Genomic DNA, 14,824 nt, shown 5'->3' with positions numbered 1-14,824 from the left:
TATTTAAGTAAAAGTTCAAATTATAACTCTCAAAAGACCACTTTTTGAATCAACAAAAAACTTAAGATAGAGAGTAAAAAAATAAAATAAACAAGGTATTATACTAGTTCTTGAGAATTTATTACAACAACCTTAGTTGGATATCCACTCAAATCAATCAATGTTAGATTAAAAAACACCTATGTAACCTGTCGTCAGATCATATAAGACTTTCTGAAAATACTTATTTTCAAATAACTATCATCTTTTTTATTTTTTAAATTTAACAACTTAATTGACCAGGAGCAACGTGATTTTAGGTGCTAAAATTTAATTAGAGAGGGACCCCAAAAAAGTATAAAATGCTTCATTTAAATTCTGTCGCCAAATCCATTTTATGGGTTAGAAAAATGAAACTAGTCCAAAGACTTTACATTGCTTATCTTTCTAGTCATGCCCATTCTATGGGTTAGAAAATATTTATAAATGAAAAAAAAAATCAGAAGACTTTAAATAATGGAAAAAAAATAGAATTTATTGACATTTTAACATTTTAATGCCAATAAATATTTTTATGCTAATAAATTTGTAAAATTGGTCGATTAATCTCATCGATAAATTTCGTAGTAAATGAATCTTTGAAAATTTTATCTGCTTCCTTATAAATTATTCATGAATTTCCTTATGTCTTTTCTATGGGATTCATATTTATTTTCTACGAGGGACAATTACATTAGACACCAACACAAAATGTAGACAACTTTATCGATATAAATTTGAATCTCATTTTAAAGGCTACAAAAGGTACAAAGGAAGGGATTCAAAACTTTTTTTTTTTATGAGATCATCTATTCCTGTTTTGATGGTTCTACAAACATGTGAATCTCTTTCAAGGTGTGTTTTTTTTGGAGGTGTGGATATGGGAAAGAATGTGAAAATTGATTTGTGTTGATTCGGGTGGATGAATTTATGTGTGTTTTTTAGTAGATTTAGTGTGTGTTATAAAGAAAATTTGATGTTCTTTTAAAATGATTTGCAAAAAGATGGACGGATAGCGGATAGATTTACAAGATGGTTTAATAATACTATCTCACATCTTATAAGAAGATTTGCATTGAATTGATAATATTTTATGATATTATCCTTACCAAATTTTTAAATTATCTTATCCTTTTAACATATTTTATCATTATTAATTATTATATATAAATATTATTAATAATAAATATGGTTATTATACATAAAAATATATATTATTACATTATTTATTAAATATATATATATATATATATATATATATATATATATATAATAACTAATAATATGTATAAATATATATTTAATTTTTTTATTTTAAAATTTTATATAATTTAAATATTTTTTTTAATTTGTATTAATTAATTATAGTTATTTTTATAACAACAAATTACAAAATCATTCTCTTTTTTTATCAAGGGTATTTTGGTAACTTCTTAATTCTATCTATTCTTACAATTAATTTTATCTATCACATCAATCAAATTTCTCACTAACTTTTATAAAATTTATCTCCAAATCTACTCACTTTACTCTCTAAATCCACTCAAAAAAACAAAAAAATTTATCTATTCAAATCTACACAAATTCATCTTCACATTCTCCCCATGTCCATCCCTCCAAGTGAACACACCCTTAGAGGGTAAAGTGAGTAGATTTGGAGATCATTTTTATGAAAGTTAGTGAAAAATTTGATTGATGTGATAAATAAAATAAATTGAAAAATAGATAGAATTAGAAAGTTACCAAAATATCCTTGATGAAAAAAGAGAAAGATTTTATAATTTGATGTTATAAAAATAATTATAATTAATTAATATAAATTAAAAAAATATTAAAATTATATGAAATTTTAAAATAAAAAAAATTAAATTTTTATGAATGTAAAACAATTTTATACAGTTAAATTTTTAAACAAATTATATAATTAAATTTTAAACAAAAGTTATAAAAGTGAAAAAAAAAAAGCTAACCGGTGCATATCCCAGTACTACGGACTTCATCACCACCACACGCCACCACTTTTCCTTCACCTAAGTGCGCCACCACAGTCCACCCCTCCATCATCTTCCTCCCCACCACACCAAGCACCTCATGTTCTTCCCTCTCTATGGATGCACTCAACAATCACGAACACACACCTACATTGTGTCACAGTGATGGGGAAAACAACAACAAACAATATACCAGAGAATGCAGCGGATATAATTTCTCCTAACTTGCCAAAATCTATGAGGAGCAATAATCAAAGAGCAGCAATAATAAATCACCAAAAGCACAAATAAAGGCACCAAGATTTTTAACGTGGAAAACCCCTCAAATCAAGGGTAAAAACCACGAGTCGTCCAGACCAAAGAAATAGCTTCACTATGATCAACAAGAGTACAAAAGAGTCTCAATCAATAGCACAAATTAGTGCCAACACCCAACCAAATAACAAAGCAACAAAGCTTTCAAATAGAGAAGAACAAGAGAGGAAAACCTCTACAAATCACTGCTGCAGTGCGAAATTAATATCTCCCAACTCAGATCTCGTATCAAAGATCCGACCGGTCAGAATGAAGAGCAATGAGTTCCGAACCTGCTGTAAAAATTTCAGCTCGATCCAACGGTGAACGAATCCGCAGCGCCGAATTTACTGCGACAGCTCTATGAAAAACGTGAACAGAATTTTCCCTCCACCTCTCCCTCTATGTGTTAGGGCTTTCAGTGTATTCTGACTCTATTGTTCTGCCTCTCTCTTTATTTTATAGCCTCCTCTCCACTAGGTTTAAGTGAGACATGGGCTTCTCAAATTTTGGGCCTTTTCTCCACATAGGAAGGGAGCCCAATACCCAACAAATCTCCCCCTCACAACTATGTGGAGATAACCGCCAAACCGGCGATCTCACAACAAACTTCAAACTTTCCTCTTGGCAATGCTTTAGTCATCATATCAGCACCATTATCATCTGTATGAACCTTTTCCAACTCCAACAACTTAGCATCCAAAGCATCACGTATCCAATGATACCTCACATCAATATGTTTGGATCTAGAATGAAAAGTTGGATTCTTACCAAGATGGATAGCACTTTGGCTATCAACGAACAATGAATAGTTATCTTGCCTAAAACCAAGCTCCTGCAAGAATTTCTTCAACCATAACAACTCCTTGCATGCTTCAGTAATAGCAATGAACTCTGCCTCTGTAGTAGACAACGCTACACACCTTTGTAGTCTTGATTGCCAAGCCACAGCTCTCCCTGCAAACTTTATCAAATAGCCCGAAGTGGACTTTCTGGAATCAATATCTCCAGCCATATCTGAGTCTGAGTAACCCATCAAAGTAGGTTTATCACCTCCAAAACAAAGCTTCATATCAACTGTACCATGAAGATACCTCAAAATCCATTTCACAGCATTCCAATGCTCTCTACCTGGGTTTGACAAAAATCGACTAACTGTACCAACAGCATGTGCAATATCTGGTCTTGTACACACCATCGCATACATCAAACTGCCCACCGCAGATGCATAAGGAACTCTACTCATATTGGTCTTCTCAACTTCATTTGAAGGACTCTGTTTAACACTCAATTTAAAATGAGTAGCAAGAGGAGTACTCACAGCTTTAGCATTTTCCATCTGGAATCTCTGCAACACCTTCCTAATGTATTGCTCTTGTGATAGATAAATCTTCTTTTCTCTCCTATCACGTGAGATATGTATGCCAAGAATCCTTTTAGCAGCTCCCAAGTCTTTCATGGCAAAAGACTCGCCAAGTGTCTTCTTTAACCTGTCAATTCTGGAAATATCTTTCCCAACAATAAGCATGTCATCAACATATAATAACAGGATAATAAAGTCATCATTAGAAAAACTTTTAACAAAGACACAATGATCAGAAGTAGTCTTCTTGTAACCCTGCTCACACATAAAAGACTCAAACTTCTTATACCACTGCCTTGGAGCCTGCTTCAAACCGTATAGACTCTTCCTTAGCCTACACACATAATCTTCCTTGCCTTCAACAAGAAAACCATCAGGTTGCTTCATGTATATCTCTTCCTCCAAATTACCATGAAGGAAAGCTGTCTTCACATCCATCTGCTCAACCTCCAAATCAAGAGTAGCAGCTAAACTTAGCACAGTTCTGATGGATGACATTTTCACCACAGGTGAGAAAATCTCATTGAAATCAACACCCTTTTTCTGTCTGAAACCTTTCACCACTAATCTGGCCTTGTACCTTGGAAGCGTAGAATTTGAATCTTGTTTCACCCTGAAAATCCACCTAGTTTCCAATGCCCTTTTGCCCTTAGGCAATTTCACCAAGTCGTAAGTGTGATTATCATGCAAAGATTTCATCTCATCTTGCATTGCATCCAGCCACTGTTTCTTCTCTTCACTATCCAAAGCCTCTTCAAAACACTCAGGTTCTCCACCGTCAGTCAAGGTTATGTACTCATCACAGGAATACCTTGTAGAAGGTTGTTTTTGTCTATTAGACCTCCTGAGTTGGACTTGAGGTGATTCTGGTATATCACCAAGATCGTCATCATCATCATGTTCCTCTTGAGCATCATCAATTGGAACCTCTACTCCACTTCCAAACTGTTGATCATCAACATCACCATGTTGCTCATTGTCTTGAGCTTCCGTTTCAACATTCTCCAAATTGTGAGCGGGCAACCTCATCGGATTACCATCAGTGAGATTACTATCTTTCTCGGGTGTGGTCTTCTCCACCTTATCAATGTCTTCAATGGTCTGGTCTTCCATGAATTGTACATCACGACTTCTAACAAGCTTCTTCTCAACAGGATCATAAAACCTGTAGCCAAATTCATCCTCACCATACCCAATAAAGATACATTGCCTTGTCTTTTTATCTAACTTGGATCTTTCATCCTTAGGAACATGAACAAATGCCCTGCAACCAAAGACACGCAAATGATCATATCTAACATTCTTACCAAACCAAATTTTGTCTGGCACCTCAGTATTCAAAGCAACTGCGGGACTGAGATTAATAACATGCACAGCTGCAAGCAATGCCTCTCCCCAAAAGTGCTTAGGCAACTTTGCTTCTGAAAGCATACATGTAACCCTTTCAACCAAGGTCCTGTTCATCCTCTCCGCTAGACCATTCAACTGAGGAGTTTTAGGAGGAGTCTTCTCGTGTCTAATACCATGCTGCCTGCAATAAACATCAAAAGGTCCACGGTACTCACCACCATTATCACTACGGATGCATTTCAGCTTCTTGCCTGATTGCCTCTCAACCATAGCATGAAATTCCTTGAACTTTTCAAGTACTTGACCTTTCCGCTGAAGAGCATAGACCCATAGCTTCCTGGAACAATCATCAATAAAAGTAACAAAGTAAAGTGCACCACTAAATGACTTTACCTTTAATGGGCCACAAACATCAGAATGCACCAATTCAAGCAATTCTGACTTCCTTGAGGGTGGATGCTTCTTAAAAGATACTCTGGTTTGTTTACCAGCCATGCAATGAGAACATTTCTCCAATTCTGCATTTCTCAATCCCATAAGCACATCCTTTTTAGCTAAGCAGTTAAGTCCTTTCTCACTTATATGACCAAGCCTCCGGTGCCACAAAGATGCCTCCATATACATAGCATTCACACTGTCTTTAGCAACCAAAGCTTTAGTCCAGTACAATTTAGATTGTTTCTCCCCTCTGGCCATAACCAAGTTACCTTTAGTGAGCTTCCATTTACTAGAACCAAAGTGATTGTCATAACCACAATCATCAAGCAACTGCACAGAGATTAAATTAAAACGGACATCCGGAGCATGTTTGACTCCTTTAAGCAACAACTGCACTCCCATGTTGGTTTGCAGGCAAACATCACCAACACCAATCACTTTAGACTCACCATCATTACCCATCTTCAACACTCCAAAATCACCAGAAGTGTAAGATGTGAAGAACTCCTTCCTAGGTGTAACATGCAGTGTAGCACCACTATCAATAATCCACATGCTCTCATCAGATACAAGATTAACGGACTCAAAGTCACGAAGAAGAACAAGATCACCATCTGTAGCAGTAGTGACACGATCATCATCATCATGATCATTCTCTCTCTGTTTGCCCTTCTTGTCTTTGTTCTCCTTTTTCCACTTAAAACAGTATTTCTGAATGTGCCCATTTTTATGACAAAAATGGCACTCTAAATTTTTGTATCTTGACTTGGACTTGCTCCTACTCTTCTCTCTACCACCTTTATGTTCCTTTTTCTGACTTCTCCCCCTAGCTTCTGTAACAAGCATCTCAGACTGAGATGAAGAACCATGTGCCTTCCTCCTCATCTCTTCATTAAGAGCACCGCTCTTTGCCATTTGAAAAGAAACAACACCATTCGAGGCAGAGTTTGTAATTGAAACCCGAAATACCTCCCAAGACTCTGATAGAGTATTAAGCAACCATAATCCCATAACTTCGTCATCAAACTTTATGCCCATTCCTGACAATTGATCTAGGAGCCCTTGAAACTCATTTAAGTGATCAGAAATAGAAGAATTCTCCCTGTACCTCAAATTCATCAAGCAATTTAACAAATACAATTTATTATTGCCCGACTTAGAAGCATACAAAGACTCAATCTTCTCCCACAAAGCTCTGGCATGTGTCTCATTAGCAATATGATTATAAACATTATCTTCAACATATTGCCGAATAAAACCACATACCTGTTGGTGCTCAAAGTCCCATTCTTCTTCAGACATAGAATCTGGCTCCTGTGTAGCAAAGACCGGAAGATGCAATTTCTTGACAAATAATAAATCTTTCATCTTGCCCTTCCACAAATGATAATTTGTACCATTCAAAGCAACCATCTTTGCATTTGCCTCCATCATTCAAGCAAGTAAATATAGCCCAACCAAGAGCTCTGATGCCACTCTGATGGGGAAAACAACAACAAACAATATACCAGAGAATGCAGCGGATATAATTTCCCCTAACTTGCCAAAATCTATGAGGAGCAATAATCAAAAAGCAGCAATAATAAATCACCAAAAGCACAAATAAAGGCACTAATATTTTTAACGTGGAAAACCCCTCAAATCAAGGGTAAAAACCACGAGTCGTCCAGACCAAAGAAATAGCTTCACTATGATCAACAAGAGTACAAAAGAGTCTCAATCAATAGCACAAATTAGTGCCAACACCCAACCAAATAACAAAGCAACAAAGCTTTCAAATAGAGAAGAACAAGAGAGGAAAACCTCTACAAATCACTGCTGCAGTGCGAAATTAATATCTCCCAACTCAGACCTCGTATCAAAGATCCGACCGGTCAGAATGAAGAGCAATGAGTTCCGAACCTTCTGTAAAAATTTCAGCTCGATCCAACGGTGAACGAATCCGCAGCGCCGAATTTACTGCGACAGCTCTATGAAAAACGTGAACAGAATTTTCCCTCCACCTCTCCCTCTATGTGTTAGGGCTTTCAGTGTATTCTGACTCTATTGTTCTGCCTCTCTCCTTATTTTATAGCCTCCTCTCCACTAGGTTTAAGTGAGACATGGGCTTCTCAAATTTTGGGCCTTTTCTCCACATAGGAAGGGAGCCCAATACCCAACACACAATAATACCATCACTCATCTCTCACAATGATTTACGACCACCACGTTGCCAAACATCATTCACAATGACACACCCTAGTGTACCCAAGGAATCATGACAAGTGTTTTTGCACGGGAAATGTGATTAAACAAAGGTATTTTGGTAATGTGGCTTACATAATACGACTGTCAACGCACTTTTGCGCAGATGGATTAATCCTCCGTCCCCAAATCCACTCTCTCAGATCTGCATAAATCGTTTAAAAGGAAAGCGTTTTAGGTACGAAATCCGCTTTCTCAAATAACCTCCTACAGTACCAACCACGAAAAGGAACACTGCGTTAACGAGGAACTAGTCCCTTCAAGATTTAATTCTAGTTGGTGTTCGTTATGTTTCTTTGCTACATAGAACAGTGGTTATGTCTAATTTTTAAACATTACTCAACGGAAGACTACGGTAAACTATTCTTCTCTGCTGCTCTTGTACTTAGTTTGGTACACCTAAAACCACTGTTCAATCACTTCACTGCAAATTTAACACTATTCTGCAATTGAAGTTCCATTTTCATGCTACTATCTTGCTTTGTGTTCTGTTTCTCAAAATAAGTGGTGATCAAGAGAGAGAGTGTTGATTGTGTGTAGTTCTGAACTTCTGTTTCCTTGCAGAAAAAGAAGAATGAGTTTCCTGATGAGAATTCTCACATAGCATATAAATCAGTGTAACAGTTCCAGGGAAAAAGAACATCGAAACCACAAGATTTTGACTCATTGATTTGAAGCAAATGTACATGAGTATGCTTAAACAGCACCGCAAAAATCACAATGAAATACACATTTTTCTTAACTTACTGAATTTATTTGTGTGGGGGTAGGAGTACAATTCAAACAATTTAGAAGTATAAATTTACAATGATCAATTTTTTCTTCTTTTCTGTATCTCTAATTACAAATTATTCTTCCTTTTTTAGCACCTTGTAAACTCCTTCCAGCTACTCACATAGCCCGATTGATTAAGCTGAAATTGCTGCATAAATCATTCCCAGGAATGCAGTGAATGAAATCACTTCCATCCACTTGATTTGATGGCTTAAGCTGTGAATTGTACACCTCACTGGTTGAACTGTGAATTAAACTATTATGATACTCTTCACCAAAGTTCCCTTCCAACAACTGCATTATAGCTTCTTGGAAAGATGAGTTTTGATCAAACATATTTCCCAATACCAAAGAATCATCAGAATTCACTGAGCCTGCACCATTTACTTGATCCTCTGAAAGCCACTCAGAAAATAAGAGTTTTGGCAGTGAACTCTGACAAGCCTCTTTGGAAAAATCATAGCTTTGTGAGAAAAAGTTATCAGAGTGTGTTGCTGGTTTTTCCATGTTTTGTAGCAATGCATAACTTGGATCTTGAGTTGCAAGTTTCTGTGGAGAGAGTGAATTTTCCACTGTGTCTGAACTTGAAGAAGCATGCTGAATTTGTTTCTCAGATTCCATTTCCTTAGTTTTCATCACTTTCTTCTTCAGATATGAATGCCAGTAATTCTTTATCTCATTATCAGTTCTTCCTGGTAAATGCTGTGCTATTTGAGACCACCTGACCAATATAACAACTTTTTCAGCAATTTATATTAATAAAATAAAAATATTTTATGAAAGAAATAGGAAAATGCAAAAGTTCTACCTATAAAGCTTTGTTTTGAAGAGTTGAAAGCAATGAAAGATGTCAAACATGGTTGATGTTGACTTTGTTTTATAAAATTGGGGAATGAAGCCATGATACATAAATTAAAGTAGTTTATAGTAGGAAAAAAAGAAACAAAGTTTTCTATTTTTAATTTATCTTATTTATAAATTAAAAAAAATAAAACTATATCAATCTTTGAATTTTTAAGATCACAATGTCCTTTAAACTATTTTTAAATACCCCCCACAATTATAAAGAATAATTCCGTATCAAAACAAACATGAGGAAAGAATACACAAGCATATTTGCTTGTAAAATATTTAATAAACTGTTAATAATGTATGATGGCGACGACTAAAACAATTAATATTGGAAAATTTTAATTTAAATTAGGTGAAGGGAAAATAAAATACTAGAAAAATTGTCTTTCTATGTGCACATTCTCTTCTCTCTCTCTTTTAAAAATGGAATTTGTTAACCATGCCAGTTCATGGTTTGACCAACCTATCATTTTTTTTTTCCTTTTGGTAGTATTTTAAATAGGACCCAATTGCTTCCACAAAATATTAAAAAAACATTAAATATAAATAGCTAGCTGGCTTATCCAATTACAATGTTTAACTTAATGCCTCGAAAAAAGTTAGAAGAAAAAAAAATGTTTATCTTGACTTGTCAATTTGCACTAATTATTAGGTAGATAAGTTATTGTCGTTATTCTAACTAAAATATCACAGAAGTTACTTATTTTACTTCAAAGTTGCAAGTAAACTTGAAATCATTATAATTAATGAAAAATTAATGTTCAGCTTTTTGCTTACTTGTTCCCTAACATGTGGTGAAGAGCCATGATTGTATCTTCTTCATGTTTGCTGAAAACCCCTCTCTTCAATCCAGGTCTCAGGTAGTTAATCCATCTTAGTCGGCAACTTTTTCCATTTCTTTGCAAGCCTAGAAATTTAAGTAAAGTTAGGGACTAAACATGAAATAAAATAAATACAAACTTACCCTTTATAAATATTGCAAAAATAAACCATATTAAAAGTTATACTGCATCTTCTTCGCTTAAACTTTGAGTTTTACTGGTAAAGTATAATGTTGACTCAAAATGCCTTTCTAATTAGTTATATAAAACATAGAAGTTTGCTACTCAGAAGCATTAAAAAGGCTTAGGTTGTCTCAATGAAGATTCTGAACTTTTAATACCACATTTCAACTCTTGTAATTTGAAATTTGCTTCTGCTAAAGAATGTCTGAACTCTTTCTTAAACTTTTAATACACTTCACTAGACCTGTCAAATTTGTTACTGCCACAAAGACAATCAAGAATGTCCCCATTTCAACTTGGTCACTAGCATTATATTTGGGAAAAATTTACTGGGATGACAGATGCAAAATTTCGATTCACATAAAAGGTTAACATCGTTTTTCGTCCAAAAATTAATAAATTTATAAATTTTTTTATATATATATTATTGTATTTTTCCATCTTTACTGAACGTGAGATTTAGTGATGGGAATCCAAATATGAGTCTCACTTCCACGTTAGGTAAAAATGAAAAAGTGAAACAATATATAAAGATAACTCATAAATTTATTATCTTACGGTTTTAGATTAAGAGTGGTGTCAATTTCTTATATAATTATACTCAAGTATCATTAGTATTATATTTTCCCGGTCGACCTTTCCTTCTAAAGACATAACCCTTAGCTTCATACTTGAATTGCCCAAAACTAACTTAATCTAAATGAAAAAAGTTCAACTAAGAGAAACCAGTGAATGCTCCTTAATTTGAAAGGATCATGAATATGTTACTGATGTGAAGGATAAAGGATCATAGGGAATGAAAAGGGTCTCACCTGCCTTAATGGGGACAGAGCTCCAGCATCCATGACCATGCTTAAGGATATGGTTTCTGAGTTTATTATCTTCTTCAGGTGACCATAACCCTTTTCTGTATTTTGGTTTTGCTTTTTCCAGTGTCTGCTTTTCCATTTTTCCTCTTTCTCTTTTTTTGTCAGAATTTGAGAGTTCAATGTAAGATTGGTTTCCCATGAACTAAAGAGAGAATAAAAGAAAATAGAGAAGAGAGAATATTTGGCATTGAAATAGTGCAGAAGCAGACTGATATATAATGCAATACACAGGTGTGATTGTGCAGTACATGTTCATAATTTATGGCAAAAATAAAGAGTTGAAACTTGGAAGCAGAATAAACAAATATATGTAAACCAAGTACATGAAAACCCTTCATAAATGATAACATAAAAAAATATATTGTATTGTATGAAACTATTTCTATTTCTACCTCAATAGAAATTGGAAATTGTTGGATTAGTTTTGTACCATAGGTATCACTGTTTTTGTCAATTTTTTCGGCCTCAATCATTCATCAAAATAAGTATACACCACAGTTCAAAACCCCCCAAATGCAACATGATTATTTTTTTTGAATGGCCATTTTTAAACTTGTTTATTTGCAGGTTCTTTTAAAGAAATCATTGTCCTGGTCATTTAATTAAGCCTTCACCAGGTATTTTAATGTCTAGTTTCTTTTCTTACCTGATATCAAAATCTTATTCTAAGCAAAAGCCCTTGTTGAAGATAGAGAAGAATCTTCAAACTCCATCTACATCTTAAATTTATCTAGTTGATGCAAAATTTGTCTCCTTTAAAAATGGAGAGGAGACCTTTTTTTTTTTCCGGAGCCTGAACAATTTCGAGGCTTAATTAAGTAAACATTTGCCTACACATTCTCCATGATCTCCACCAGCACTTAGCATAATATTGTATATTGCAAAAATAATTATATAGATTTTCTTTAAATGAACTTTTCTACAAACTCTTACGACAACAAAAAGAACTAAAATTAATTTGTATGTAAAAAAAATAAGATAAAGTTTTAAGGAAATTGTTGTTTTTCTTTTTAATTTTGAGAAAAGAATATTTCAAAAATTTTCTTGTAAGTGTATTTTAAGCCGTTTAAATAGACATCTTATTCAATTGAAAAATTATGTTTTGACTTCCATCTTTTTATTCTCATCCTTTATTTTCTAACGTGACTTAGTATGAGTCATTGATTATTTTAAAGAAAAAAATGATGATGCGTTAATCAATGACTCATACTAAGTCACGTCAAGAAATAAAAAATGGAAGTTTGAAAATGGAAGTCATAGTATCATTTTCCTATTCATGTTTATTATTTCTTAAAGTCTTATTAAAGCCGAATCTTGTTTTTGCTTTCGCATTTCCCTTGTAAGTATGTTAACAACTATATTTTTTACCGGTGTCGGATAGTAGAATTGGATAGTATATCTTCCTTAGTTTGGAAGACATGAGAAATGAAGAAAAAGGCCAAATTAGGTTAACATAGTTGATAGAATATGATTAATTATAGGACTAGAAATGAACGTGCAGCTATGGAACACGGTGGCAGAAAGAAAGAGACAAGTGTATTTGGTATAAAGAAATTCCTCCATTCTTTATACAAACATCAAAATCAAAAATATTATGACAAAGTTAATGGTGCTAAGGAAACCAGTGTTTCTCATCCATCATTGGATATGATGTATGCAGGTGAAGACATAAATACCAGCTCCTACAAATAAGTTATTACACAAGAATAATGTTATGCTAGCCAGTGATTTGACTATGCATTCATAATTGCTAGTTACAAAAAAGTTTATGATTATTTTATCCACCATCATTGTAAAAAAATATTAAATAATAATTAATTTAGATATCACAAATAATTAATCATTATATCATTATATTGATTATATCATTATATTGACTAACTAAGTTATACACCATTTTAAAAACTAAATATTTTTTAGTTAAAAATGTTTTTATTGAACTTTGATGCAAAATTTAAATTTGTCCACGTCCAAAATTTTGATATATTTTAAAAATGAATGTATATAATATTTTAAACTCAATATATAATTATTTTTAACATGTCAAACATGTTTTCCAACTAATATTGAAGGCGAAACATGTTGGTGTAAACAACTCAAATACTAATATGAAACGTGTTTGGTACATAAAAAAAATTTAATGTAATTAGGTTAAAAAATTATATCCATTTATTTTTAAAGTTTGATAATCAAAATGTATTAAAGTTTCAGACAAGGATAAATTTCAATTTCATTTAAAATTTAGAAACTAAAAATATATTTAATAAAAAAAAATTATATCTGAAATAATTTAAACGTTATTTAATGATTTGTAGTGTTTAATTTATGCAAGCCCAATATATTGTATGATTGAAATGTTGCGTTTTATAATTTTTAAAAGGTTTAATTATGCCTTTGGTCCCCATTTTGGAGTCAAAATCTCAAAATGGTACCCAAATGTTTAAAAGTCTCAAAATGGTCCCCTTTTTTGTTGAAACGTCTCATGTTTGCCCTTGCCGTTAAGTCAACGTTGACGCCGTTAGAGGGAGTGCCACGTGTCAGTTCCTCGATTTTTTTAATTTTTTTATTAATTTTTTTTTGAATTTTTTTTTATTTTTAATTTTTTTTTTGAATTTTTTTAAAAAAATCAAAAAATTGCCACGTGTCAAGCTGTCATCGTGCCACGTGGCAGTGACAGTGACACGTGTCAGTATTACGCCACGTGTCATTTTCTTAGTCTCAATTTGGTCCCTTTATTTTAATTTGTCTCAATTTAGTCCCAATTTTTTGTAAAAAGAAGTAATTTTGTCCCCCTTCAAATTGAAACAAAATTTAATTTTATATAAATGTTATACCAATATTTTTATTAAATTTGATATTTTTATTCAAATTGATATTTTTATTATATATTTTTAACATAGCTAAGTTTAGTTAAAATTATGTTTCACATTCAACTTTACTTAAAATTGTTTTCAAATTTTAAATTTATATGTGTTTTATTGTAACATGAACTAGGTAATTTATGATTTTTTTTTCTATTAACATTATTTTCTATTAACAACTTTTAAACCATTTTAAATAAAGTTCAATGTAAAATATTAATTAAATGAACTTAATTTGGTTAACAATATTTACTTGAAATATCAATTTTGATGGAAATATTTGTGTACATTTATACAGAAATTAAATTTGATTTCAATTTGGAGAGGGACAAAATTGCTCCATTTTTACAAAAATTGGGACTAAATTGAGACAAATTAAAATAAAGGAACCAAATTGAGACTAAGAAAATGACACGTGACGTAATACTGACACGTGTCACTGTCACTGCCACGTGGCACGATGACAGCTTGACACGTGGCAATTTTTTTAATTTTTTTAAAAAAATTCAAAAAAAAAACTAAAAAAAAAAATTCAAAAAAAAATTAATAAAAAAATTCAAAAAATCGAGGAACTGACACGTGGCACTCCCTCTAACGGCGTCAACGTTGACTTAACGGCAAGGGCAAACGTGAGACGTTTCAACAAAAAAGGGGACCATTTTGAGACTTTTAAACATTTGGGTACCATTTTGAGATTTTGACTCCAAAATGGGGACCAAAGGCATAATTAAACCTTTTTAAAACGTATTGTCTCGCTTTGTTGAGG

At 32.9% G+C, this 14,824-nt stretch overlaps 1 protein-coding gene across 1 annotated transcript; it reads right to left on the bottom strand.

Annotated features, from left to right (window-relative positions):
* Window positions 1-8,342: 8,342 nt before the first annotated feature.
* Window positions 8,343-11,427, bottom strand: LOC114181521 (transcription factor LAF1-like). The gene is made up of 3 exons (XM_028067993.1): window positions 11,141-11,427; window positions 10,102-10,231; window positions 8,343-9,193 (listed from the first exon to the last, which is right to left on the bottom strand). Exons 1-3 carry the CDS (start codon window positions 11,334-11,336, stop codon window positions 8,590-8,592), a joined length of 930 nt encoding a protein of 309 aa, XP_027923794.1. The 5' UTR covers window positions 11,337-11,427; the 3' UTR covers window positions 8,343-8,589.
* Between the last annotated feature and the right edge of the window lie 3,397 nt (window positions 11,428-14,824).

Source organism: Vigna unguiculata, chromosome 4 (assembly GCF_004118075.2).
Source record: "Vigna unguiculata cultivar IT97K-499-35 chromosome 4, ASM411807v1, whole genome shotgun sequence".
Classification (NCBI taxonomy): Eukaryota; Viridiplantae; Streptophyta; class Magnoliopsida; order Fabales; family Fabaceae; genus Vigna; species Vigna unguiculata.
This window is presented reverse-complemented; position numbering and strand designations above follow the sequence as displayed.

Coding starts and splice junctions, on each gene's coding strand:
- LOC114181521 (XM_028067993.1), bottom strand. CDS start 11,336: ATGGGAAACCAATCTTACATTGAACTCTCAAATTCTGACAAAAAAAGA. Junction 10,232..11,140: donor CTCTGTCCCCATTAAGGCAG/GTGAGACCCTTT, acceptor TTAAATTTCTAG/GCTTGCAAAGAAATGGAAAA. Junction 9,194..10,101: donor CACCACATGTTAGGGAACAA/GTAAGCAAAAAG, acceptor TATATTGGTCAG/GTGGTCTCAAATAGCACAGC.